Here is a 27,960-nt window from a genome sequence, read left to right on the forward strand (position 1 = left end):
TTTTTTTTTTTTTTTTTTTTAAATGAACGTACAAAAAAAAAACGATATATAAATATTTTTTAGTACAACTTAATTTTATATAAATAATGTTATTAATTTATATTTGTGTTTATGTTAATGTTAATATATTTTGTTTTGAACAAACTTTATTTTAATTAAGGTTATAAAAATTATTTATCTAATTATGTTTAAGTTTTTATAAATAATTTTATTAATTTAGCAAAAAACAACAATACATATAATAAAAATTAAATTACCACTGTCGTGCCAGACCGTGCCACGTGTCGTGCCGGCGTGCCGTGCCGGCGTGCCGACCCACGGGCCGGCCACCGTGCCTCGTGCCGTGCTCGTGCCGATTCCCAGATTTTTGTTCACGGCACGGCCCACGGCCCACAGGTGGGCCTCCGTGCCGTGCCGTGCCGGCGATCGTGCCGTGCCGGGCCGTGCCGGAATCGTGCTGGGCCCGTGCCGCCCGCGTGCCGGCACGGCCCATGCCCATCGGTGGCCTTAAGAAAGATATCAGAAAAAAGAGGGGCTCAAAGCCCATTAAGGAAACATGCCTAGCATGAAGGAAACCCTAATACACGTGTCAACCACGTATAGGGCAGCCAATCTTCCTAGGTTATGAAACCCTAGGAGCATGATCTCCCACTTCCCTATAAATACCCCATCATTTCATGATGAAAAAAAAACACACAATTCAAAAAGGCACAATGCCCAAAATATGCTCTCACTTCTCTCTCTAAAATCCCGTTTTCCGGTCATTAACTTGATCGTCGGAGGCGGAACTCCGGTAAACCGGAGTTCTGTTGTTTTGCAGGTGTTCGGGCCGTACGAGTGTTGCATCCCTGATCTGTCTCCCGCGGGAATCTATACCCCCCCTTTCGGGTTATCACAAAAATGCCCGAAACAATAAGAACATATAATACTGTATTGATGTTAATTACCTCCTAAACTTTCTAAAATGTCATTTTTTTTTTAAACTTGAATGATGTATGCAATTTTAAAAGTTGAATAAGCATTAATCAGTACTACCTCCGTCCCTTATTTAGTGGCCTGGGTAGCCAAAATTAATGACCTATTTCTATTTAAAGAAAGCACTTTTTGACAAAATTACATTCTTTTTGATGAGTTGTCATCATTTTTCTTTTATTTTTATGTATTTTTGACATTATTGTCCATTACTTTTTATCTCTCTTTTCAATAATTACCAACTATATTTTCTTTCTCTCTATCTCTCTCTAGCTCCACATACATATTTGTACTTCCACTCCATTAACTTTAAGGTATCTATAACTTTTTTTTAATTTTCGTGAAAAAAAGCCACTAAAAAAGGGACAGAGGAAGTATTAAACTTACCTATGAAATTGTCATAATTTCTAAACTTAATATTACACAAAATATTATTTTAGCAAATATATCTAATGTTTCTAGTTAGCTATGTAACAACATTATTTAATTTTTCTTTCAAACAAGCAAGTAAAATTCTAGAAAAATGCTTGCCAATATTTATGACATTTCCCCTTTTAATTAATCTTTTATGAGTTTCCCTTCCGTAAAGAAATGTTTTCCTTAGGTTCCTTTCTAAATATAAATTCTTACCATATAAAATTATCCTTCAATGTATATTATTTATAGAACTATACAATTTTCGCATATCCTTAACCATGCATTTATTCTTGAAACTTTCCAATAATAAACAAGTGGTAGATGTACTTTCAACATCTTTAATTGCTTCACAAACTTTATTTATATATACTAAGTTCTGTTATTGTATCATCAAATCTTAGCTACTTCAATTCATTTTTACTCTCACTTCCTTTAAAAAAAACACAAAAAAAAAAAAAAAAAACAAAAAAAAAATAAAAATTTAAAAGAAGTCACAAGCTTTAACTACAATTTATTATAATACATAGACCAAAATAATAATAATAATAATCTGGTTATAATACAAAATCATTCTTTTTCATTCTTTTCCCCATAAAGAATTGCAAGAAAAATTCTCCACTTAATATTCTGTGTTTCTTTAAGGTTGAGTTTTATATTCTCCTGATGGATTTGTATATTCTACCAATCCTCACCCTCTTTTCTGTAAGTTCATTATTAAATTGCCATATAAGTATATAATAATCCATTTTACTAATTTTTTTGAGCATGCAATTTAATTAGTTTTTTGAAATGCAATAATATTGTATCATTGTATGTTAATATATATATTTAAGTTATTTTTATTATCAATGTTTTATGACTATTTAATATTATAAAAAAACCCCTAGATATATATTTTTTAAATAATAATATGGTGCAAAAAAAAATAATTCTTTCTTGCTAAGCTGGTTTTTTTTTTCCCCCACAGATTGGTGTAGTATTAAGCCAAGCATCTCTACCATCTGAAATTTATTGGAAGAAAATGTTGCCAAATACTGAAATGCCAAAGGCTGTTAAGCTTTCATTGTCTGAGCCAGGTATTTGTTCTTCAATACTAAAACGTTTGTAATAATAATGATACTAATATATGTTAAATTAATCTATAGTTGAAAACTTGAAATACATATATAATAGTACATGTATAATATGGAGTTGTCTTTAGTACAAGATAAGCTAAAGATTTTAGGATATAATCTAATCATATAACTAATATATAAAGCTAAACTTTTAGCCAGGCGATGAGACAGCGACACTTGGCGTTCTAACTTTTCGCCAAGTGTTGCGCCACGTTGGATAAATTTAAATAAACTTTATAAGATAAATAAGTTAGTTTATAATTCCATTTTGATAGAATTTTAGGATAAAATTGTTAGTTTAGGTACAAATTGAATTATAATTTTGTTTATAAAATTTCGATAAAAAATAGCAAATCGTCACAAAAGCACAACAATTCCTAACTAATTTTGTATCAATGATGTATTTTAAAATTCGACATATAGATTAAAATTTTGTATCAATTAACTAGAGTATGATATAAAGATAATTACCTCTTCTCAATTCCTTATCATTAATATTCAAACGTTCAGAAATTTCTTAAAATAATCAAATTATATTCCTTTTAATAAATCTCCTTCCAATGAATTTATGAAAATATCATATAACTAATATATAAAGCTAAACTTTTAGCCAGGATACGAGACATCGACACTTGACGTCCTAATTTTTCGCCAAGTGTCACGCCACGCAGGCGACAATTAAATATTAAAATTTTACGTAGGATTTATTAGAATATATTGTTTATAGAATAGGATTAAAAAAAAAGTTGGATAGATTCCGTAGAATAAAAAAGTTATTTTAGAGTTTTATTTTCAATAAAATTTGGATAGATTATTAGGATAAAAATGTTACTTTAGAGTTTTATTTTCAATAAAACTTTTGATTTAGAATTTTATTTTCAATAAAATACCAAAATTCTACATATAATCATTCTCTTAAGTCTTAACTGCAACCGACCTTTTCTTAGATATTCAGAGAAAATGAAAAGAGATCACAACTTTAGCCTTTAGATGACCGTTCTTTTTGTTTGTACATCATTGATAACCATAAACGGACAAGTGATTATTAATCCATGAGTACAAAAATTCAAATAGCAAATGTATTTTAGATAAAAAAAAAAAATTATTTAAACGTCGATAAACAACCCGGGCATCGCACGGGGCACAAAACTAGTATATATATATAAAGGGGAGTTTTTTCCCGAATTTTTAGAGAGCCACGTAGGATCTAATTTTCTCAGCGCGCCATGTAGGATTATAAATCTTAGTAGTAGCCAATTAAATAAGAGATTATTAATTTCTTTTAGAATTAAATAATTTAAATGCCATGTAAGCAAAATTGGCGAATGAGATTTTTAAGTTTAAATTAATTAAATATTATACATTATCTTTTAATATTAGGAATTTTATCTAAATATATAACAAATTTTAGGCTCATAAATACAAAAAAAAAAAAAAAACATTATTTAAAAAAAATAAAACAAACCGTGCATCGCACGGGCTTCATCTAGTTTAATTAACATATATAAAACTTGTAAACATAAGTTCATGCATGCATCGTTATACTCTTACAAATTAAAGAGGAAATTCATGTTGATTAGCCTGATTTACAATTTGTGCAAATCAGAGGTCAATTTTGTCTTTCCAGTCATAATAGTAAGGGTAATCTTATCAATGCACACATAACTTGGAAAACGTTGGGATAACGCTAGATAATCAATGTCGTTAACTGTTCCCATTCTTCACGTCAGAACCCAGAACCAAGAACCAGAAATCCAGTTCTTCCTCCACGCCAGAAACCAGAACCCAAAAACCCACTTCTTCCTCCACACCACCACCGCCTATGGCAGTTCAAAATGTTAATGCGAATGAAAGAATTCCCCTAACGGGTTGATATGGCCCTAATTTACACTCTTTTCTAGTAGGGTGTCTTTTTGTTTCGCCGCGAAGCGGCCATTGTTGAGGAACAAGAGGAGGACGACGGGAAGAAGATGAGGATGTGGAAGGCCTTTGTGGGTTTGATCGGCGGAAGGAGGAGAGATGGTGGTGGCTGTGATGGGTTTCAGATGGTAGTCGATGTGATGGTGGTGGCTGTGATGGGGTTCCGATGGTATGTGATGGTGGTGGACCAGATGGTAGTTTGGAGAAGATGGGTTAAAAAAAAAATTGTAAAAAAAATGAGACTGAAAGCTAACGTCTTATAAATCTCCGTCAATTTGTCCGGCAAGAGGGGCTCACAAAAGCAACTGATTGACAAATTTTGTCAATCAGGCTGATTGCCTGGGGCGCCCCCCCAAATTAAAATAACAAACACATAGGTACATCCTTAGAAACATTTTTTTTTTTTTTTTTTTTTATTTATTTATCTTGGGTTTCTTGACCACATTATAAAATAATATGGATTACATGTTATAAACAAGTAAACAACCCTTGGTATGAACATAGCTTTATAAATTCTAGAATGAACATGTTATAAGCAAGATCCCCAAATCTTGTAAAATAAAATTATAAATTCTAGAATACTATTATAAGATTTTATAACTAATTTCTTATTAATAATTTTATGAACATAGCTTTATTTGTCTGTATTATATGAACTTATCGAAACTTATATATTTTATGTGAATAGGAGAAGACATAAATGAGTTAAAAGGCGGAGTTCACCTCCACGCCAATGGAAGGGCCTTAAGGCATATTAGACATCATCATAGACACCACGAACACGAAGGAGGTGACACAGATGTGAACGTTGACTCAATGACCGGAGTCGGGGTACACACAAGAAAGAATGGTGGCGGTCACACCGACGTTGATGTGGGGCCGACGAACGGAGTTGGAGTCCACACAGGGAAGCCTGGAAGAGGAAAAGCCGACGTGAACGTAGGGATGGAAGGAGTAACGGTCAATGCAGGCCGCGAAAAGAAGCCTGTTTACGTTAGAGTACATCCCGGATTTAATCCATTTGATTATAGATATGCACATTCACATTCACATTCTAGTAGTAGTAACACTTCTAGTAGTAACAATTATTCCAGCAATAATTCAGATGAACAATTTCAAGAAGAACCAGGCCGTTCATTGTTTTTCTTAGAGAAGGACATGAAATTTGGACACTCAATGAGATTGCACTTCAAACAACGAACAAATGATGCCACTTTCTTACCAAGAGAAAAGGCGAAAACACTTCCTTTCTCTACAAACAAGATTATTGACATCCTTCGTGAGTTTGAAGTCGAACCAAACACAGAAGAAGCCAAGGTTATCGAGGAAACAATTGAAGGGTGCAAGCACAAGGGCATCCAAGGGGAGCAAAAGTATTGTGCCACTTCCCTAGAGTCCTTGGTTGATTACGCGAAAAACACTCTAGGGAAGAATGTTAAGGCAATGTCAACCGAGGCCAAAATTATTGGCAACAAGGTCAAGAACTATACAATTGCAGCAAAGAAGATTGTGGCTAAAGATAATGAGGCCGCGGTATGCCACAAGCAAAGGTATGCATATGCCGTGTTCTATTGCCACAAGAGTAAGGGCACATCCGCGTACAAGGTGACCTTGATTAGCAAGGATGGATCAAAGGCTAAGGCAATGGCTATTTGTCATAAAGATACAAGTGCTTGGAATCCACAACATTTGGCATTCCAAGTTCTTAATGTGAAGCCTGGAAGTTGTCCTATTTGCCATTTCTTGCCTGAGGATCACATTGTATGGATATCAAATTAGACTATAATTAACGTTATTAGGACTTAGATTTTTTTTTCCTTCCTTTTTTTCTATTTGAAGATTTATATGTACTTTTGATTTGGAATTGCATTTTTTTAAAGCATGTTTACAACCTATAACTTGCCTAGTTATATGTGTATGATGATGAGACAAGAGTCTCTATGTAATAACAAATGTTTTATTACTTTCATTATATTCTTTCTCATATATGTTTAGACTCATGTTTATACCTTGTCTCTCCAAAAATTCCCCTAAGACGAGCCAAGATGGTCATTTTTTTTTTTTTTTTTTTTTTGATGTATTTTTGGTGTCCGTGACTTGTGCCTTAGCTTGTTGCCCATGACTTGTTCAAGTTTCAACTTGCGCCTATGCCTAGGCCTTGCCGAGTAGCAAGTTTAAACACAACAAACCCTAACACTATTTTTAAGGGGTTTTAATTTTTTTGGGTGTTTAGAAAGCTATTAGGACGGGTGATGAGATCGAATCAATTACATGATCTCCTAAAATCGAGAGGAAAGCTCTGACCAATAACTAAATTTTTCCTCGCTCTCACTGTCTGAAATTTTTTCTATGGAGGCGAATGCACGATGCTCCGTGCATCCGTTTTCTCTTTAAAAATGCGGAATGAACATTCCGTTGTTCAGTAAAGAACATACATTTGTTTTGTAAAGAACATATAGCTTTTTCACAAAGAACATCACATATAGATGTATTGTAATGAACATATAGTTGTTTTATAAAGAACATATACCTATTTTGTAAAAAAAACATCCAACTTCATGTTCTTTATATATATCTAAAGAACATCCGTAATATTAATTAAAAACATGATAATTAGAGGTGATCAACTTCGGCCCGACCCTAACCAGCCCAGCCCGATCCAACCCGAAAATAGGGTGGGTTTAGACGAGCCTAAAAATGCATTTTTAGTTAAAAAATCCAAACTCGGCCCGAAAAAAAGCCGAAAATCCAAATTAGAGCTGTATTGTAAAGAACATATAGTTGTTTTATAAAGAACATATACCTATTTTGTAAAAAAAACATCCAACTTCACGTTCTTTATATATATCTAAAGAACATTCGTAATATTAATTAAAAACATGATAATTAGAGGTGATCAATTTCGGCCCGACCAGACCCGACCCGACCCGATCCAACCCGAAAATAGGGCGGGTTTAGACAAGCCTAAAAATGCATTTTTAGTTAAAAAAATCCAAGCTCGGCCCGAAAAAAAGCCGAAAAGCCCACTACATTTTTCGGGTTTTTTGGACACGAGATATTATGTTATAGCGCAGCCTGACCCGAAATTTTTATCACCTTTAATGATAATATAATGTAATGAACATTATTTTTATTCAACCACCATAATCTAAAGACAAATTTCTAAGAACATTTCAAATTAAACAATTAACATATGTCACAAATAAAAGTACATGCATTATTCTGACATCAAAGAACATGAAGATAAAGAACATTATTTAACTGCACGTAATGTTCTTTATAATTTTATAACATGTTCTTTACATTTCTATACAATGTTCTTTACAATTCTATAATATGTTCTTTTCACTTAAACTAAATGTTCTTTATATTTCTATGCAATGTTCTTTCCGCTTTTTTTTTTGAAGAAATGCACCATGTGGATCGTGCATCCGCCTGCACGAACCATGCATCACTCACTGTCTCACATAAATGCAATCAAATTTGAAAAGGGAAAAACCATTCAATATAAATGTATAAAATTTGATCTCCATCTTTTTTCAAAGATTGAAGTTATCCACAATCTATATACTGGTACAACAAAAGAATAATAAATAAATAAAGGATATGTATTGGATTCAAATTTCTTTTGCACATGCCTTGTAAGTTTTTATTTATAAAATTGATTTTACTTAATTTTATTTTTTTTAAAAAAACCCACATATGTATAAATTGCTTACTTGGTATTTTGTCATATCATTGCCTTTTTATAATGTAAAACAAAATCAAGGCGACAAATAAATCGTCATGCATGTCCGTCATACATATAATTTAGATTAAGCTGCTGATCACATATCTTGGTTTATTTGTGACAACTTGTTCGTCATAGTTTATTATTTTAATCATCGATTTACAAAAAGTTGTTTAGATCAAGATGCCTATTCAGTGATACTGTTCAATTAATTTAATGAAATCAGTTTATTGCTCAACTATCACAGAATAAGCACATCTTGATCCAAACAACTTTGTTTTATAGAGCTATAAATCTAAAATAATGACGGACAAATGTGATAGATTATTGAACCATGGAAATGTACAAATACCCAAAAAAAAAAAAAATTACAAATCGATCGACTTTCTTAGGGATCGTTTGATATCACTGTAGTTTAACTCATAAGTATGGAGTATTAAGAAAACTGATAACAAAAGTGAAATAACTACTTTATGATGTGTGATCGTGATCAGGGAGGGGATAAGTGATTGATTAAACACAATCATATTAAAGACAATCAGATTACGTACACTACTATGATGTGTGATCATGTGGATATCAACTAATTTAATCATTTTTTTAGAAATTTAGAAAGTGATACTCAAGACATGGGATCGTTACATGCATAATTTACTTGTCATAGTTTTCTCTAGTCTTTTTTAAACAATTTTTTATATTGTCTAGCATATGTAATTCATAACCAAACACTTATTATATTTGGTTCTATATAATTAAACCCTTAAATTGTTTTGGAATCGATGTATCAATGTGTGACATAACTCCTATAAATAACAGTGTGAGTATAATAGCTCTACTCACAAAAGCCTCAATCTAATCTCCTCTAAACTCCCTGTAACAACACTTTCCAACATATATAGTTCCATAGTTGTTATAATGGCAAATTACCTCTTACTCCTTTCTTATTTATTCTTGGTAAGTCTTCTATGCATATTAATAGTAGAAAAATTAGTATCTAAATTGTTTATCTATGTACAATAATTTCCTAAATTTGTGATATAATAACTAATCCGGCCTGAACTTCAACTTATCACCTTAAATTTTTGGTTAATTTGATCCTCTAACATAGAAGGCCACAACAAATTCAAATTATGTTATTTAATATTATACGAAGTATTCGTATAATTTTTGTATAATTCACATAATTATCTATATATTATTTTTTTTTTTTTGAGGCAATCTATATATTATTATTTGTCTAGATTGCTTTGGTGGGATTGGGAAATGCTGCATCAATTTCTCCAAAAGCATACTGGAAACTTAAGCTGCCTTACACACCCATGCCTAAATCTATCCAGCAATCAATCGTGGCAGGACCCCCAAGATCAGGTTTATCTCAATACTCGATCTATTTCATTTTAATTAATACTTCATCCGTTTTTTTTTTTACTTCATCTGTGTTCTTCTTATTATTAAAAATTTCTCAATAACATAGCCAAATTTTGTTTTTACAAATAATTACTCTCTTGTTCTTTTTTGTTCTTCGTGTTTTAAATGTTATGAATGCATATTTCAAACTTTACTTTTTCCGTTAGTTTGAAGTTATATTGGGAACTAAAAAAACGTAAACATGAACAAAAAAGAATGGAGGTTGTATATTCATTTATTATTTGGATTAGAACTTCGTATTAATTTTTCTATTACATTGAATATTATGCAGAAGGAGGCGAACCAATGGATGCGTTGTTATCTCACGGGAAAGCTTCTTTGAAAAGCCTAAATGGTTACATTGGACTACTATCCTACAATAACAAAGAGTCCCTAATTTCTTCTATTCCACGATATTTATCTTATGATAAGCAAGGATTAGACTCGAGTAATCCAAATTATTTATCTTACAAAAAACAAGGTTTAGATTCCAATAATCCCGAGTATTTATCTTATAATAAACAAGGATTAGTGACGGTAAACAGTTATGGTGGATTGTTAGCTTACAATAAATTAGGTCCACACTTCGATAATAAACAAGGATTAGTTAGTACCAACAGTTATGGGGCGCTGTTATCTTATGATAAAAAAAATTCACACCTCGATAATAAGGAAGGATTAGTCACAACCAATAGCTATGGTGGACTGTTAGATTACAATAAAAAAGGTCAGCACATTGATAATAAGCAAAGCTTAGTTACAACCAATGGTTATGATGGATTGTTATCTTACAATAAAAAAGGTCAACACATTGATAATAAGCAAGGCTTAGTTACAGCCAATAGTTATGGTGGGTTGTTAGCTTACAATAAAAAACGCGATATTAATAAACAAGGATTAGTTACTACCAACAGCTACAGTGGATTGTTAGCTTACAATAAAAAAGGTATACACGTCGATATTTCCAAGTCATCCCATGTTGATGATGATGATGCTAATAGTGCAACTAAAGATCAATTTTTCTTTGTAGAGAAAGATCTTTACCTAGGGAAAAAAATGACCTTACACTTCCAAAAAAGCACTAGAAAGGGTTTCTTCCTACCTCGTAAAGTTTCCAACCAAATACCCTTTTCATCGGACAAAGTTCAAGAAACTCTCAAAATCCTTTCCTTAGACCCTAAATCGAAAGAGGCCTATGTTCTGTCGAAGAGGATCGAGCTTTGCGAGGAGCCTACAATCGAAGGAGTCGAGAAGAAATGTGTGACCTCACTCGAGTCCATGGTAGACTATGTTATCTCCATGATTGGTACAAATGTCAAAGCACTCACAACACAAGTAGAGAAAGACTCAACCAAGGAGTATACAATCAAGGAGTTGAAAAAACTCGTAAAAGATGATCATGAGACCGTGGTTTGCCACAAGATGGGCTACCCTTACGCCGTGTTTTTCTGCCATAGGACAAAGACAATTAGGTCTTACATGGCTTCCTTAGTAGGCAAAGATGGTACCAAAATAGAAGCAGTTGTCGCGTGTCACATGGAATCGAATGATTTCTTGGACAATTACGCGAAAAATGTGCTTAAGATTGTGCCGGGAAGTACTCATATTTGCCATTTCCCACCTGCTGAGGACACCGTCATCTGGGTTACCAAGTAGAGTTGCAAGTACGTACATGTAAGCGCGCTTGTAATTGGTGTTGATCGAACCATTGATGTTGTGTGTGACCTTAAGCTTAACTAGCTAGACAAGGTAGTTGCTTTATATTCTCCCTTTGTTTGAAGAAATAAGTTGTAAAATTTGGAAGGAATATATGAACTTATTTTGGCTTCACTTCGCAATTCGCGTGATATGTGTGCAACTCCATTGCTTGTTGAGTAAATGAGTACTAATGTACTACTAGTGTTTTTTTTTCTTTTTTTCTTTTTGTTGTGTGAAATCTAAATACCTATAGGAAGATGGCATTTCATGCAAAGTAATTTCCTTTACGAAAGTCATAAGCTAAGCGGTTTTTCACTTTTTTGTTTACAATGTGAGAATTGAATTGAAACTTTGATGAATTTGATTGGCCAAGACGAAGCGAGCTTTACCTCTTACATGTTTCGTTTTAAGTTTCAATTCTCATTATTCAAAATCGTTGGTACAACTGGTTGTATATGTTATGGTACAATCTCGCTTAAAAATTTCTAAGATGAACATAACACAAACTGACAAACATATAAAAAGTTTTGGTTCATGCAAGTGGTACAAACAGTTGTACAATAAGTCAATAAAAATGTTTTTTAAAAGGCTTGAAGATATATGTTAATGGCTTAGACTTTTAAGAATGCATCTTATATATGTATAAAAACACGCACTTATTGTCTTAAAAAAAAATTAAAAAATTATTATAAAAAAAAAAAAAAACGCACTTATTACATGCAATATGCTGTGGGATTAGGGCCTTGTTCTTCTCACCTTAAAAAAATAATATTAAGTAAAAATAATTTCAGTTCAGTAAAAATAAGTTCAGTTCAGTAAAATTAATTTCAGTTCAGTAAAAATAATTTCAGTTCAGTAAAAATAAGTTCAGTTCAGTAAAATTCAGTTTTCTTAAAGAAGAATTATAATAGAAAATCAGTAAAAATAATTTAAGTTCAGTAAAAATAATTCCAATTCAGTAAAATTAAGTTCAGTTCAGTAAAAATAATTTCAGTACAGCAAAATTAAGGTGAATCAAACAGGGCCTAGTACATTATGAATTTATGTAATACCTATGTACATTAAACTACTTCGTATAATCCATATTACGGAATACTGATCAAATATGTTTATGGTAAAAGTTAGGTATCTATATTGGCAAACATACCCGATTAAAGTGTTGTGCAGACAAAATTAGGTATTTGAAGAGATAAATAAAAGAAAGACCATAAAGACCAAGGTATACTAAATAAATATTGGACGACAGTAGACATATATTTTTTTTATATATATATATTTTTTGTGTATGATCGATGAAGATTGAAGATATTATTTAATCACAAAAAGATCCAATTTAGCTTATGATGACATGAATCAGATGCTTTACTCTCATCAATCAGATGTTTTTTCTTCAATTGCTTTGTCTTATTTTGAATGCTTTACTGTTTCTGAACTTGAGAAACTTCGCAAAAATTTTGCTAAGTACAAAGCTTTCAGCTTGAAGATAACCTGCACTGATAGTGCCTCTTTCCCCCCCCCCCCCCAGAAATCTGAAGACTCAAGTCTTTGGATTGCTGAGTTGGGTTTTGTTTCTTTGACTTTCAGACTAAACTGGATAAAAGATTTTTAACAGTTGCTGTTATCCTTGATTTCTGTCTATCTTTAAAAATGGATATCTGAAACACAAGGCCAACTGAAGGCAATGCTTCAGATAATGGCTTTCTGGGATACAAGGCTCAATTAAAGCAATATCCCAGACTTGTCCATGGACTCATGTCTTTGGAGAACAAGCCTTACTGAAGCTTGACTTCAGCTGAAAGACCAGAGTTCTTTTAAAAAGACGAGTTTTTCAGCAATCTGAAACCCAGTTACCCGAAGGCGAAGGTTTCAGACGAGGCTGAATAAAAACCCTTAAGAGTAGATAGAATAAAGAAAACTTGAAAGGATAAAAAGTTGCAAGTAATTATAGAAATGGTGGCTCTGAGGCCTTCCATTAATAATTCAAAATGTACTTACAAAGATTGTTCTACCCCGAAGGGTTTACACATGATATTTCTTAAGTACATCAGCATTCCAGTGATTTTTCAGCTCAGTTCCATCTAACTGACGAAGTCGGTATGTCCCTGGCTGAAGCTCATCACAGATTTCATAGGGCCCCTCCCATGCAGCTGAGAGTTTCCCATGGATTCGGCCTTTCTGAACTGCAGCAGCATTCCGAAGGACAAGGTCTCCAATTTTGAGAGGCCTTGCATTGACCCTCACTACTAGAAAACAGTCAAATAGCGACGGAATGGTTCCGACGGAGACTAAATTCCGTCGGAATTTTCCGACGGATTTAACAATTCCGTCGGAAATTTCCGACGGAAATTAAATCCGTCGGAATATATGTGTTTTCTGACGGAATTTTCCGTCGTAATTTTCCATTTCCGACGGATTTAAAGTCCGTCTGAAATTTACGACGGATTTTTCGCCGGAATATATTTAAAAAAAAACCATTTTTTTAAAAACCCTAAAATGCTGCCTCAGCCTCCTTTTTCTTCATTCTCCCTTCTCTCTCCTCTTCTCCTTCTCTCAGCCGCTCTTCTCCTTCTCTTCTCCTTCTCCTTCTCTCTCTTTATTTCTGCTCCTTCTCTTCTTCTTGCTACGTATGTTCACTTTCTTCATCTCTCTCTTTCCTCTTCTTTCCCCCTTTTTGACAAAAACCAACACCACCACAATCACCAACAACACCACCACAATCACCAACAACACCGCCACAATCACACCAAAATTGGTCAAGGGAGTCGCCCTTTCTCTCTCTTCTCATGATGAATAAAGAAAATTAAAGGTTTTGAGGCCAAATTCGTCCATTTAAAGCCTAGATCTAGACTTTAAATGGCCGAATTTGGCCTTGTTAAACCGTTTCCATGGTGAAATTCGAAGCATATTTCAATTTAAGGTATGTTTTATATTTTAAATTTTCGATTTTGTTTCTGTTTTTTTTTATTATTATTTTTTGGATTTCGATGGTGGTGGTGGGTGTGGCTTATGTGCATGCGTGTGGTGGCTGGAGATGGTTGTGGTGGCTGTGGGTTTGGGATATGGGTGGGGAGAGTGACGGCCTGAGTGGTGGTGTGGTTTGGGTTACAGTGATTGATGGTGGCTGGGTTTAGGGTTAGGGTGAATGGTGGTGTGGTTCGGGTTGCGGTGATTGGTGGTGTGGTTTGGGTGGGATAGTTTAGATCTGGGCTTAGGTTAGTTTGGGGGTCAGTGGTGGACTGGTGGTGTTAGTGGCGGTGGTGGTGTGGTTAGGGTTAGGGAGCCAGAGCTGGATGTAGCTGATGTGGGGGGTAGTGGCGCCGTGGCGGTGGTGGTCTGCTAGGGCTAGGTTGTAGGTGGGGTAGTGGGGTGGTGGATCTGGTGTAGGTGGATGGTGGGTAAGGTTCTGGTGTGGTTGGCTGGTTGTGTGAGGTGGTGTGGGGTGACGGCTTGCGGTGGTACAGCGTGGCGGTGGCCTTTTTTTTTTTTTAAAGCATTTTCCGACGGAAATTCCGTCGAGAATTTACGACGGAATTCAATTCCGTCGAAATTTTCCGAGGGACTTTGCCGGGCTTGAAAATACTCTCGGCGGACTGAAATCCGTCGGAAATTCCGTCGGAAATTCCGTCGGAAAACCCATTTACGACGGAAATTCCGTCGTAAAAGGGTGTTTTTCCGACAACAACTTTTCCGACAACCGGTTACGACGGAATTCCGTCGGAAATGGGTTTTTCGACGGAAAACAGGGTGTTTCCGACGAAAATTTTCCGTCGCAATTAACATGTTTTCTAGTAGTGCCTTCGGTTGTAAAATTTGCTGATTCTCTGCTTATAAGCAGCCATTCTGTCTCGGGCTGAATCTCTTACTTCATCGAGGAAATCGAGAGATTCCTTCATAAGTTGCTCATTCTCAGCCGAGAAGTAGTGCACTCGTAAACTCTCAGAGCCGATTTCCACTGGAAGAACGGCTTCAGCACCATACACCAGCTCAAAAGGTGAATAGCCCATTGCCTCTTTTTCAATTGTCCGAAGGGACCAGAGGGTTCCTGGGAGCTCCTCCAGCCACTTGGACTTTTGATCTTCCACCCTCCTTTTGAGGGCGTTCAGGATCTGTTTATTTGCAGCTTCAGCTTGGCCATTACTTTGTGGATGACACACTGCTGAATATGCTAACTTGATGCCGAATTGATCTGTGTACCGCCTCAGCGGCAGATTATCAAATTGCCTCCCATGATCGAAGACAAGGACCCTCAGAATACTGAAGCGGGTAATAATGTTCTGCCAGATAAATTTCCTGACAGTTTGTTCTGTGATATTCGAAGCTGCCTCAGCCTCAATCCATTTGCTGAAATAGTCAATGCCGACTATTAACCATCTTTTTTGGTAAGGGGCATCTGGAAAGGGTCCCAAAATATCCAATCCCCACTGGGCGAATGGAAGTGGGTTCAGCACAGACTGAAGCTCTTGGGTTGGCTAATGGATGACTGGTGCGAATTTCTGGCATTTTTCGCATTTTCTGACCAGCTCCTTAGCGTCTGAGATCATGGTGGGCCAATAGTACCCTGCCCTTAATGTTTTGTGGGCCAAGGTCCTTCCCCCGATGTGGTTTCCGCAGATGCCTAAGTGAATTTCCCGAAGGATGTAATCGGCATCCGTTGGTCCCACGCACTTCAGCAATGGGGCTGAGAAGGACTTTTTCAGAAGCTCCCCTCTGAAGACGATGAACCTTGAGCTGGTTCTCTTCAGTTTGGAGGCCAAAATTCTATCCTCGGGAATTTCTCCCCGAAGCTTGAAAGCTAGGATGGGATCCATCCAACTGGGCTCTGGGTCGGCGCAGCACACTTCAGGTGCTTCGTCGACACTTCTTTCTCGGCGCACTTCCACATATACAGATCTGTTAAGCTCAGTGAGAGTTGAACTGGCAAGCTTGGAGAGTGCGTCGGCTTGAGCATTCTGACCCCTTGGGATCAGCTGAACTTCAAAAGTTCTCAGCTTTGCGATGATTGATTTGATCTTGGCAAGATAGGCTATCATGGAGGGCTCTTTGGCCTCGTAGCTGCCACCGATCTGATATGCAACTAGCTGAGAGTCTGTTTTCAGGCAGACATGCTCGGCTTCCAGAGAGATGCACAATTCTAGGCCAGCGATTGCTGCCTCATATTCAGCTTCGTTGTTCGAAGCCTTGAAAGCAAATTTTAGTGCATACTCAAAGGATTTGCCTTCGGGAGAGGCTATCACTACCCCTGCCCTTGAACCATTTACGGTGGAGGATCCATCCGTAAACACGGTCCAGATTTTCTTTTCATCGTCTAGCGTCTCTTGGTACGAGCATTCGGCCAAGAAGTCCGCTAGAGCTTGAGCCTTGATGGCCGCTCTCGGCTGGTAGCTGATGCTGAATTCAGTGAGCTCGAAAGCCCACTTGGCCAGCCTACCAGATTTTTCAACTTTGCCGAGGACTTTTTCCAGCGGCTGATCAGTTAAGACCACTATTTGATGGCAATCAAAATAGGGTCTCAGCTTCCGAGCAGCTACCACTACTGCAAAGGCGACTTTCTCAAGTAGAGGGTAACGAGTCTCGGCATCCGTCAGAGTGTGACTGACGAAGTAGATCGGTTGCTGAATTTTATTATCTTCCTTCAGCAGCACTGCACTGATGGTGGCTGGGCTAACAGCCACGTACAGATACAAAGATTCTCCCTCTGCTGGGCTAGCCAGTGTTGGGAGTTGAGCCAGATGCTCCCGAAGCTGCTTGAAGGCTTCTTTTTGCTCTTCTTCCTAGACAAGCTCTTTTGTTTTTGGGAGTTTCAGGGCTTTGAAGAAAGGTAATCCCTTGTCCGAAGCTCTGGAAATGAACCTCGAAAGGGCTGCCATTCTTCCGGTGAGCCGCTGAACATCCCGCTTTGTTTTCGGCTCAGGAAGATCGAGCGCTGCTTTGACTTTGGAGGGATTGGCATCAATCCCCCTCTTGCTGACCATGAACCCAAGGAATTTCCCTGACTTCACGCCGAAGACACACTTCTTCGGAGTCAGCTTCATTTGGTGCTTTCTTAAGGTGGCGAAGGTTTCAGCCAGGTCCTTAACATGGTCCTCGGATTTTTTGCTTTTGACGATTGAATCGTCAACATAGACTTCCATGTTTCGGCCCTTTTGATCGGCAAAAACTTGATCCACCAGCCTTTGATAGGTTGCCCCCGCATTTTTCAATCCGAAGGGCATCATTTTATAATTGTACACCCCGGCGTTCGTGACGAATGCCGTCTTTGCTCGATCGTCAAGGTGCATGAAGATCTTATGATACCCCGAGAATGCGTCCATGAAACTAAGCAAGGCATGGCCACTTGTCGAGTCAACTAGCTGATCGATCCTCGGCAAGGGATAGAAATCCTTCGGACAAGCCTTATTTAGGTCCGTGAAGTCAACGCACATTCTCCAGGTACCATTGGCCTTCTGAACCATCACCACATTTGCCAGCCATTCTGGATATTGGCAAGGCTCGATGAAGCCTGCGTCCAGCAACTTTTTGACCTCGGCTGTGATGTCTCATTTCTTATTAGCGGAGTAATTCCGCTTCTTTTGCTTAATTGGCCGAAACGTTGGATCGACGTTAAGCTTATGGGAGATGAGGTCTGGACTTATCCCAGGCATATCAGCTGCCGAGAAAGCAAACACATCTCTGTTGCCCCGAAGGAGTTGAATAAGTTCACAACGGGTGTTCGGATCAAGGTCCATCCCGATTGTTACGCATTTTTCAGCATCTCCTTCGGTCAACTCAACCGTTTCAGTCTGCTGGTCCATGTCCATTGCTGATGGGCTGGACTCTTCACAATCTGGCCTGCTATCTATGTCAGCAGGCGTCCCAGACTTTTTCTTCTTCGGCTGGCTCTCTGAGTCTTTCGGCTCAGATGAAGAGCTAGCCTTTTCCTTTTCTGGCCCCTTTTCTTTGGGCACAGAACCTTGGGCTGAAGCACTAAGACCCTTCGGCTTTTTTGTGCTCGGCCCTCTTTCTTTTTCTTTCTCCTCCTCATCCTTGTCATCGTCATCTGGGCGACTAGTGGATGGCTTGAGGTAGTTGCACCTTCGGGCGTCCTTTTGGCTGCCCTGAATCCTTTCGGGGAAGCCGTCGTCTGAAACGTAGATCATCAGCTGATGATAAGTTGAGACGACCCCTTGGATCTCGTGAATTATGGGTCTCCCCAAAATCACGTTGTACACTGAAGGGGCGTCAATGACCAAAAATTCAGTCATGACGTTCCTGGCTGCCTCATCGCAGCCGATGGTGACAGGAAGTGTCACCTTCCCATCTGGATAAGTTGAAGCCCCGTTGAATCCGGATACCGGGTAGGGTACCGGCGTAAGGTGCTTGGGCTTCAGCTTAATTTGATTGTAGGCCTTTCGGAACAGAATGTTTGCTCCGCTGCCACCATCAACAAGAACCTTGCTGACGTCGTGGTTGGCCACCGTGGCGATGATCACCAGCGGGTCCTCATGAGGGAATGTTACCCCCCGACAGTCGGCGGCTGTGAACGTCATGTTCGGCACCGGTGACTGGGGAGGTTGAATGTCAGCGTTGTTCACCTGGTGGGTTAGAGCCCTAAGGTGTCGCTTGTGTTCCCTCCGAGAACATATTCCTCCCGAGATAACATTGATTGGAGAGAACTTTCCCTCTGCATTTTTGCTGTTCTTCCGGGGGAAGTCAAGGTCCTGCCGAGAGTCCTTTGCTGACTTCTTGGTCTCCTTTTTCTCGCGGTGATCTACGATGTATTTTTTCAAGTATCCCTTCCGGACCATGTCCTCGATCTGGTCCTTCAGCTGGATACATTCCTCGGTGTTATGTCCCGGTGATTCGTGGAACTCGCACCACTGATTTTTATTTTTTCGCTGATACCACTCTGGGAGTGGTCTTGGCTTTCTGTAACTCTGCTCCTCCTTTGTCACGCTGTAAATTTTGGCGCGTGGAAGAGAGAGTGGAGTGTAGGACTCATATCTGTCTGTGAATGGGGCAGATTTTTCCTTCTTCGGCTCGTTGGCCGAAGATTGCTCCGAGGCTTTCGCCTTTCCTTTCGTCTTTTGGCCTTGGCCTTCGGACGGTTGTTTTTGTTTCCCATTCCCAGATTGGGGTTGGGCTTTTGTTTTATTCCACTCCTCGGCTCGGATGAATTTATCCGAGGCGTTCAGAGCTTCCTCCAAGGTCTGCGGGGTGTGCATGACCATGAAGTCTAGGAACTTCCCGGGCTGAAGGCCATTCTGCATTGCAAAAACAGCGAGCCCTTGGTCCAGTTGGGAGACGCTGGATGACTCGTTGCTGAAACGGGTCAGGTAGTCCCGGAGACTCTCGGTCTCCCCTTGCTGCAGGCCCATGAGCTCAGCAGTGGTCTTCTCTCGGCGATTTGCCGTGGAGAACTTGCTCTTAAACTTGGCTAACAAGTCATCCCACCCTGTTATAGAGCCTTCCTTTACTCCTTTGGAGATCCACGCTTGCGCGACCCCCTTGAGAGTGGTGGGAAAATATTTGCACCAGGTCGCTTCGGACCTTGGGCAGAGATGCATGTGCCCCTCGTAGGAGGCGATATGGTCCTTCGGATCCGAAGTCCCATCATATGTGATGTGCGACGGTATTTTAACCGTAGGCACATGCTCTTCCAGTATCCATTGCTCAAATGGGGAACTGGTGGGTAGCATAACGGCCTTGCCCTTGTTCCTGGCCGAAGGGACCGCGCTCCGCCCTCTTAGAGAGGTAGGAGTGGTTTTCGTCCCTGGCTGGGAAGTTTGGGCCTCGGCTACAGGGAATGAGAGGCGGCTATGCACACTCGGCTCCCTGCCGCCGAGTCGGTCGAGCACGCTTCGGCGGACAGTCTCAGGTTGCTCTCGGTGGGCCGATTCCGGCCGAGAGGCTGAGCTGCTGCTCTTGTGCGTTCCTGGCCGAGAGGTTGAGGATCCTTTGAAAAATTGAGGGTTCTTTTTCCTCTCTCTTTCAGTTCTCCAAGTATCCTCTTCCCACTTTTCCAGCTCCCAGAAGGAGGGAGGTTTCTCCCATCGTGGTCTAGCTTCCTCCGCTGATGCCTGGTATGCGGAGGAGTTCGGTCACGAGGTGGAGGCATATTTTGTGCCCTCATTGCCTCCATGAGCACTACCAGCGCTCTCGCCACCTCTTCCGAACTGGGCCCCGTCAAAGGGGTCCTCGGCTGAGTGTGAGAATGAGAGCGGATGGTCGAAGGTTGGCTATGGGGCACTGAATGAGTCCTACGATCGGACTCACCTCTGTTAGACCGAGAGGGACTCGGTCTATGATGAGAGTTGTGAATTACGGGAGAAAGGGAATCCTCCCTGTATGATCCTCCCCCCGAACTGGCACCCTTGGGAGAGTTCCGGTCCGGTGAGGGTGATGGTGTAGGAGTTTTAGGCCTTTCGCCTGCTCCTTGTCGTAGGCTTTTGTTCTTGCGGTTCTTAGCCATTGCTACTAAGATGATTGCAAGATGATTTTGATTGGCTTAAAGATTTTTTGAAGTCTTCCCCACAGACGGCGCCAAATTGTTTTGGGTGAAAACAATGGGACCTTGCCGAAGGTCCAGTGACGTGGCGAAGACTGGATTCGGTCCAAGTAATGTTGGGCCGAAGGTTTCCTGCACAGCAAACACACGTAAACTAGCCTCGGGGGTGTTGCCGAGGAAGGCCCCTCCGATGCTAAAGTCAGTACAATGTGTAGAGAGAGAAAGCTATGCAAGAGAATTAATTGCTTGAGGCTTTGTGTGAATATATGAATGTACAAATGTGATATTGATGGCTTTTATACCTTTGCATATATGGAGGATGTGGGCCTTGGCCCAGTTGACTTGCCTTGTGGACTGATCTTGACTTTAGCACAATTGGAGAGTTGAACCTTGACCTTGGGCTTTTAATTGGATCATTTGATGACTAGGCCCAATTGGACTAAATTGGACCCAAACACTCTTGATGGTGTTAAAGAAACAAATGGAGTTCTCTGTTAAATTAGAAATTAAATCTTTGGATATAATTAAAGATCAATAATTTGTCACCTTTCTAATTATAACCATATATTTCCTTCGTTTTTTAGTTGTAACAGTTAACACTTTGACTTTTATCACTATTCACATATGCTACTTTGAATTGAAATGTGGAATTTTATTTAACTCGTCTACATATAATACCGAATTTTTATTAAACATTTTTGAAATATATTTATTTCAGCTTGCACTGGTGGAAGTGGGGAACTCTGCTCCTGCATCAATTTCTCCAGAAGCTTACTGGAAGCTTAAGCTGCCTTACACTCCCATGCTCCAATCCATCAAGAACATACTACCCCCATCTGGTTTATTTCTTACTTATATACAACTTTCTTTAATTTGTTTTTATTTACTCCCTTTATTTCATAATGTATTGACCGTTGTGACACTTGAAATTATTTTGAAACACAAGAAGTGATTTCTTCCCTAGTTAATTTTAACTCGGAGTACGTAAAACCTTTTTTTTTTTACAAAAAATATTTTTTTACCTTGGAAGAACAATAACTTTACTAATATTTTTTATCTGAGGTGATATAATCTGATTTGGACTTGTAGATAGCAATATCTACTGCAAAGATATATACTACCTCGTTATGTGCAACGATTTGACATAAAACAGAAAGGGAAAATGTCTAATCATTGCACATAACCTGTAACGGAGGTAGGACTAATATTACAAGTACTACATATACAGTAAATGAAATCATATTTCTAATCTGATGTGATATAGTCTGCTTTGGGCTAGAATAGTTAATAAGTTTTTCTAAATAATCTGAAGGGAATAAATTCTAAGAGCCTTATATAGTTGTATCAATGAAAAATCAGAGGCATTGTATAATAAATCCTTTTTTTACCTTGAACTATGATAAAAATACCTTAAAATAAACTACTTCATACTCGGTCTAACTTTTTTTCTTTGATTTGAATCTAATGCAGGAGCTAAACCAACATATATGCCACTTAAAGGAAGTACAAAAGAAACATTAGCTTCTACCAATGGCTACATTGGTTTGTTATCTTACGATAATAAAAAAGGATTAGCATCTACCAACGGCTACATTGGTTTGTTATCTTACGATAATAAAAAAGCATTAGCATCTACTAACGGTTACATTGGTTTGCTATCTTACGGTGATAAAAAGGAATTAGCATCTACTAATGGCTATATTGGATTGTTATCTTACAATAAAAAAGGATTAGCATCTACCAACGGCTATATTGGTTTGTTATCTTACAACGCAAAATCTGTTAATATCAAAGAGTCAGTCCATGTTGATGATAATGCTAATAGTGCAACCAAAGATCAAGTTTTCTTTGTAGAGAAAAACCTTCGCTTTGGTACAAAAATGACCTTGCACTTTCAAAAGAGCATTAAAAAGGGTTTCTTCCTACCTCGAGAGCTCTCCAACAAGATCCCTTTCTCATCTAAAAAGATACCCGAAACTCTCCAAATTCTTTCCTTGGACCCTAAATCAAATGAAGCCTATGTTCTCTCGAAGAGAATCGAGCTTTGTGAGGAGCCTACAATCGAAGGAGTGGAGAAGAAATGTGTGACCTCACTCGAGTCCATGGTAGACTACGTTATCTCCATGATTGGTACAAATGTGAAAGCACTTACAACACAAGTAAAGAAAGACTCGAAAATGGAGTACACAATCAATGGGGTGAAAAGACTAGTAAAAAATGATCATGAGACCGTAGTTTGCCACAAGATGGGCTACCCTTACGCCGTGTTTTTCTGCCATAGGACAAAGACCTTAAGGTCTTACATGGTGTCCTTAGTAGGAAAAGACGGTAGCAATATAGAGGCAGTAGCTGCTTGTCACAAGGAAACAAATGATTTCTTGGACAATTACGCGAAAAATGTTCTTAGAGTTGTGCCGGGAAGTACACACATTTGCCATTTTCCGGCTGCTGAGGATACCGTAATATGGGTGCCTAAGTGACAAAAATCGCGTACTAATGTATGTGTGAGTTTGATTGTTAGTGTTAGATGATGTTATGTTGTATGTGAGCTTAGTTTGTTGTTTTATATTCTACCTTTGTTTGTTGAAAAAATAAGTTGTGGATTGAATTTGAAAGAGCATGTTAAGTAGGCTTTGTGCCGCCTCCTTAACAAAGCAATGCAAATTCACCTTACTTCTCTTTACCATTTAGTGTAACGTTTGCAATAATTAAGAACTTTGTAATATTATGTAGCTCTACTACTGCTTGTAATATAGAGTGTAAATGTACTACTGTGTATGTATTGTATGCTTGGTTGTGTAACACATTAAGCTTAGATGGTGCTTCAGCTCTATTTTGTCTAACTCACCAAACTCTACTTCTTGTAGGGCGAGACATTATAGCTACTACCTCCGTTATAGGTTATGTGCAACGATTAGATATTTTCCCTCTCTGCTTTATGTCAAATTGTTGCATATAATCTGTAACGGAGGTAGTATATCGAGTTTAGGCCAAGTATGACATGTATGCCTCCCGCTGCCTCAGGCCGAGCATAATTGGGCCAATATTTTAACTTTTACGCATGTCAACACATCAACTTTGACCATTAATTAATATTGCTAAATGCATAAGAACAGTACCAACCAAAAAAAAAAAAAAAAAAAAAATTATTAATGGAAAAAGTCAAAATTTTAGACGTACTGATGAAACAAAAAAAAAAAAAAATTGTAATAAAAAAAACGAAAAAATGTATATGTATCTATTAATGTTATCTATTAATGTTATTAATGGATTATAAATTAATACTCCGTAACTAGAAGAAACAAATTACTGTTTTCATGGCAGTGCTTCCTTTATTCTTTCGTAAAAGGAGTGGTTTCCTTCTAATCCCTTCCTAAATATAAAGTCTTGCCATTTTAAGATTACCCAATATTTATTTATAGAATACATTTAACAAATTCATAACCATGCCATTGGCCAAAATTTTCTGAATAAATTAATGGAAGAGAATTATTGAGTAACTTCACTTGAAAATTATATAAATACTATGTCTCATTGTGTCTTCAAATCTTAGTCACATCAATTTCTTCTCACTATCATTACATTCCAAAAAAAAAAAAAAAAAAAAAAAAAAAAAAAAAAGAAAACAAAGTAAAAATAAAGAGTATAACTTTATTTCAATTTCTAATTTCTTCATCATATATACATGTATATATAATTGAATCTTCTTTAGTCCGGTTGCAAAAGTTCTAATGGAGTCACGCATCCTTCTGATTGTCACTTTTGTCCATGTAAATCACACTATCTTTGTAACTTAATTTTCTTTTCTCCGTTTAAATTTTTAGTTCTACCTCATTATTTATATAATACTCACTCTAACCATATCCGAGGGTGCCCTAGTTTCTCATGGTGAGAAACAAATTTTGTTTCTCACATGGCATTTTCGTAAATAAATCAACAACTTTATTCAACTGTGGAGCCCACAATAATGAAAAAGTTATTGATTTATTCACGAAAATGCCCCCATGAGAAACAAATTTCGTTTCTCACCATGAGAAACAGGGAATTTCTCAACCATATCCTACATAAACATGTAAATCAAGTTTTACTCCGTTTTTTTTTTTTTTTTTTTTTTTTTTTTTGGTGTTCCACCCGGTTCACCCTTTGGGCTAATCCGGATTCGGGGATCAGTTCTGGGTGGTTAGGTTCCAGTCCCCTCCCGATTGTTGTTGCGGGGGATCGAACACGAGTCCTCCCTGCCAAGTGTAGTCCCAATCACCACTACACCAACAGCCAATTTTACTCCGTATTAGATTTATCTCGATGCACATTCTTAATATGTCAAATATTTACAATTTTCTTATTGATACATAGTTATAGATATTAATGATCGGTCAATATGGTAGAATTGTTTCTCAAAATAAAAATATGGTAGAACTTAGGGATGTCAGTGGGGCAGATCAAGTAGGAGACCCGCCCCATCCCCGCCCCAGTGGGGCGGGGATGGGTCTTGATTTGGTGGGTGGTGGGGCGGGGATGGGGATGGGGATAAAAATCATACCCGCCATGGGTGATGGGGCGGGGGTGGATTTTATATTGTACCCGCCCCATCCCCGCCCCTCTCCACCCGCCCCACTTCGTACCCGCCTTATCCCCACCTCACACCAACATCTATATATTTTTATAAAACAAAATTATATACTTTTATACTATTGTATATATATATATATATATATATATATATATATATATATATATATATATATATATATATATATATATATATATATATATATATATATATAATGTAAAATAAAATAATAGATATAATAATTTGTAATACACTAATTTTATAACTAAAAAAAGTGTGTAATATTAATAATAATTTTATTTGTTGTAATTTATACGTAGTATTAAATATGTCGGATTGTGTATTGGGAGGTGGGTCTTAGGCGGGTCTTAGGTGGGGATTAACTGGGGATGGATATCCAAGTGGGGGTGGGGCGGGGATGATTTTGGAATTGTACCCATCGGGGCGGGGATAGGGATGAATTTTGGACCCGCCGCGGGGATGGGGATGAAAATTTTAGGTGGGGATGGGGATGGGAAGGCCAACATTCGCCCCGACCCGCCCCATTGACATCCCTAGTAGAACTAACAAAAGGAGGAAGTATTAAATAACGATTTTAACTAATACAATTGATAAAAGCATATTCATTTGTTTAATCGTTTTTTTATTTTTTAACTTTCTATTAATTGATATTGCAGCTAGCAATAATGACAAGCCATGTAACATTTTCACAATCAGAAAGTGAAATGGAAAATACTAACAGCAATTCAGAATATTCTTCAGAGTCTCATACATCATCCGAGTCAAGTTCTTATACCAATTTTCATAAGCAAGAAGAATATTGGAAACAACATTTAGGAGAAAATACAAAAATGCCAAAGGCTGTTACAGATTCTTTAAAAGGTATTCTTACTTGTTTGTTTCCTCTAATTTCTGTCTTATTTGAATTTCTTATTTACTTTGATAGATATAATATAGTAAAGATGCCAAGGATAATGTTTAATGGTAAAAGACTAAAAATATATAATCAATTTGTGAAGGTCTTGCTTAATTGAACTTGATCTTGCTTAATTTGTGAAGGTCTTGCTTAATTGAAGTTAATTGAACTCATAACAATAAATAAAAAAAAAAAAAAATAAAAAAAAAAAAAAAAAATTGTTCCGGTTACAGAAATAATGCTTGTATAAACTTTGACATATCTTATAATTTTTTTATTTATTTCTTTTTGTAGAAGATAACAACTTAAAAGGTAATGCACAAATGGATGGCAACTCAATGCTTAAATTTAAAAGTTATGTTGGACCTAAAGGTTCTGGAGGTTCGAATTTTAACACAAATAAACAAATGGAAGATGGTGGAGCTAATACTGGCAATGAAACACCAAATGGTGAAAATTTTGGTTCTTCATCAACTTTAAGTCAATCGTCGAGCAAGTGGTCAAGTGAGCATTCTAGCCATTCGTCTAGCCAATTCTCAAGGTCACACCATGCCTCAAGTCAAGCTTCTGGAAAATCTTCAAGTCACACATCTAGAAAATCTTCAAGTCACAAATCAAGTCATGAATCAGGGTCATCAGAGTCATCAAGTCAAACATCAAATTCTGCTAAAGCTTCAAGTAAATCATCTAATCAATATTCTAATATGCATACGGGGCAAGAATCAAGCCAAGCACCAAGTCCAACAAAAGGCTTAAGCCAAGATAATGGTCAGACGTCTAAAGGATCATCAAGCCAATCTTCAGAAAATTCTTCTCGACAAGATTTAAGTAAAGCTTCAAGTCAAGCATCGGAGTCGGATCATGATTCTAATAAAGCTTCTAACATATCTCCTGAAACACCTACAGGCCAAGAATCAACCCAATCACCAAATACATCTTTTAATCAAGATTCAAATCAAGCTTTGTTGTCAAATAAAACATCAAGTTCAAATGAAGGAACAAATCAAACAGCTGAGAAATCGCCAAATACACCATCAAGAAAAGAATCCAACAAAGCCTTTGAAAAAACCTTAAGCAAAAACTCTAGCCAAGCATTAGGTGAAGCACCAAGCAAATCTTCTAAACATGCATTTGAACAAGGATCTAAGTCATCAAACCAAGAATCAAATACGGACTACACAAATCACACTTCTGAACAATACCCTAGAGAGTCCTCAACTCAATCATCAAATAACGATTCTAATTACGAGTCTGAACAACCTTCTAATAATTCTACAAATCAAGCATCTAGGCATTCTTTTGAGAATTCATCAATTCAAAACTCCAACCAAGCTTCTAATGAGTCTTCTACAAAATCTTCAAGTCATAAAAGTCATGCATCAATACAACCAATAGATAAGCCTTTAAGTCAAGCTTCCAACAAAAACATTAGTCAAGCAAAAGGTGATTCTTTTGAGAAATCCTCAACTCAAGACTCAAACCAAAACACAAATGAAGAAACCAAAAAGTCATTTGATAAATCTTCAAGTCAAAACTCTAACCAAGCATCCAAACACTCTAACCAAGCATCAGATCAAAACTCAACTCACTCCTGTAACCAAACATCTGGCAATTCCTCAAGATTAGACAATAAAGGATATGATCAGGAATCTAGCCAACAACTGAATCAAGGATCCAAACAAGCCTCAAGAAATAACTCTAGCCAAGCCTCTGGAGAAGCCTTAAACCAAC

The 27,960-nt window shown here is 37.6% G+C and overlaps 2 protein-coding genes and 1 pseudogene across 2 annotated transcripts; all 3 read left to right on the forward strand.

The window, feature by feature from the left end:
- Positions 1 to 2,410: 2,410 nt before the first annotated feature.
- On the forward strand, positions 2,411 to 6,231 carry LOC145555441 (BURP domain protein RD22 pseudogene; annotated as a pseudogene).
- Positions 6,232 to 9,069: 2,838 nt separating this feature from the next.
- LOC145555442 (uncharacterized) lies at positions 9,070 to 11,708 on the forward strand. The gene is made up of 3 exons (XM_081617184.1): positions 9,070 to 9,108; positions 9,396 to 9,522; positions 9,860 to 11,708. Exons 1-3 carry the CDS (start codon positions 9,070 to 9,072, stop codon positions 11,215 to 11,217), a joined length of 1,524 nt encoding a protein of 507 aa, XP_081473310.1. The 3' UTR covers positions 11,218 to 11,708.
- Positions 11,709 to 20,801: 9,093 nt separating this feature from the next.
- LOC145555443 (BURP domain-containing protein 6-like) lies at positions 20,802 to 23,223 on the forward strand. Its single transcript, XM_081617185.1, has 3 exons — positions 20,802 to 20,870; positions 21,462 to 21,582; positions 22,214 to 23,223. The coding sequence occupies exons 1-3, from the start codon at positions 20,802 to 20,804 to the stop codon at positions 23,221 to 23,223; spliced, it is 1,200 nt and encodes a 399-aa protein (XP_081473311.1).
- The last annotated feature ends 4,737 nt before the right edge of the window (positions 23,224 to 27,960 follow it).

Source organism: Chenopodium album, chromosome 8, assembly GCF_948465745.1.
Source record: "Chenopodium album chromosome 8, dcCheAlbu1.1, whole genome shotgun sequence".
In the NCBI taxonomy this organism is placed as follows: domain Eukaryota; kingdom Viridiplantae; phylum Streptophyta; class Magnoliopsida; order Caryophyllales; family Amaranthaceae; genus Chenopodium; species Chenopodium album.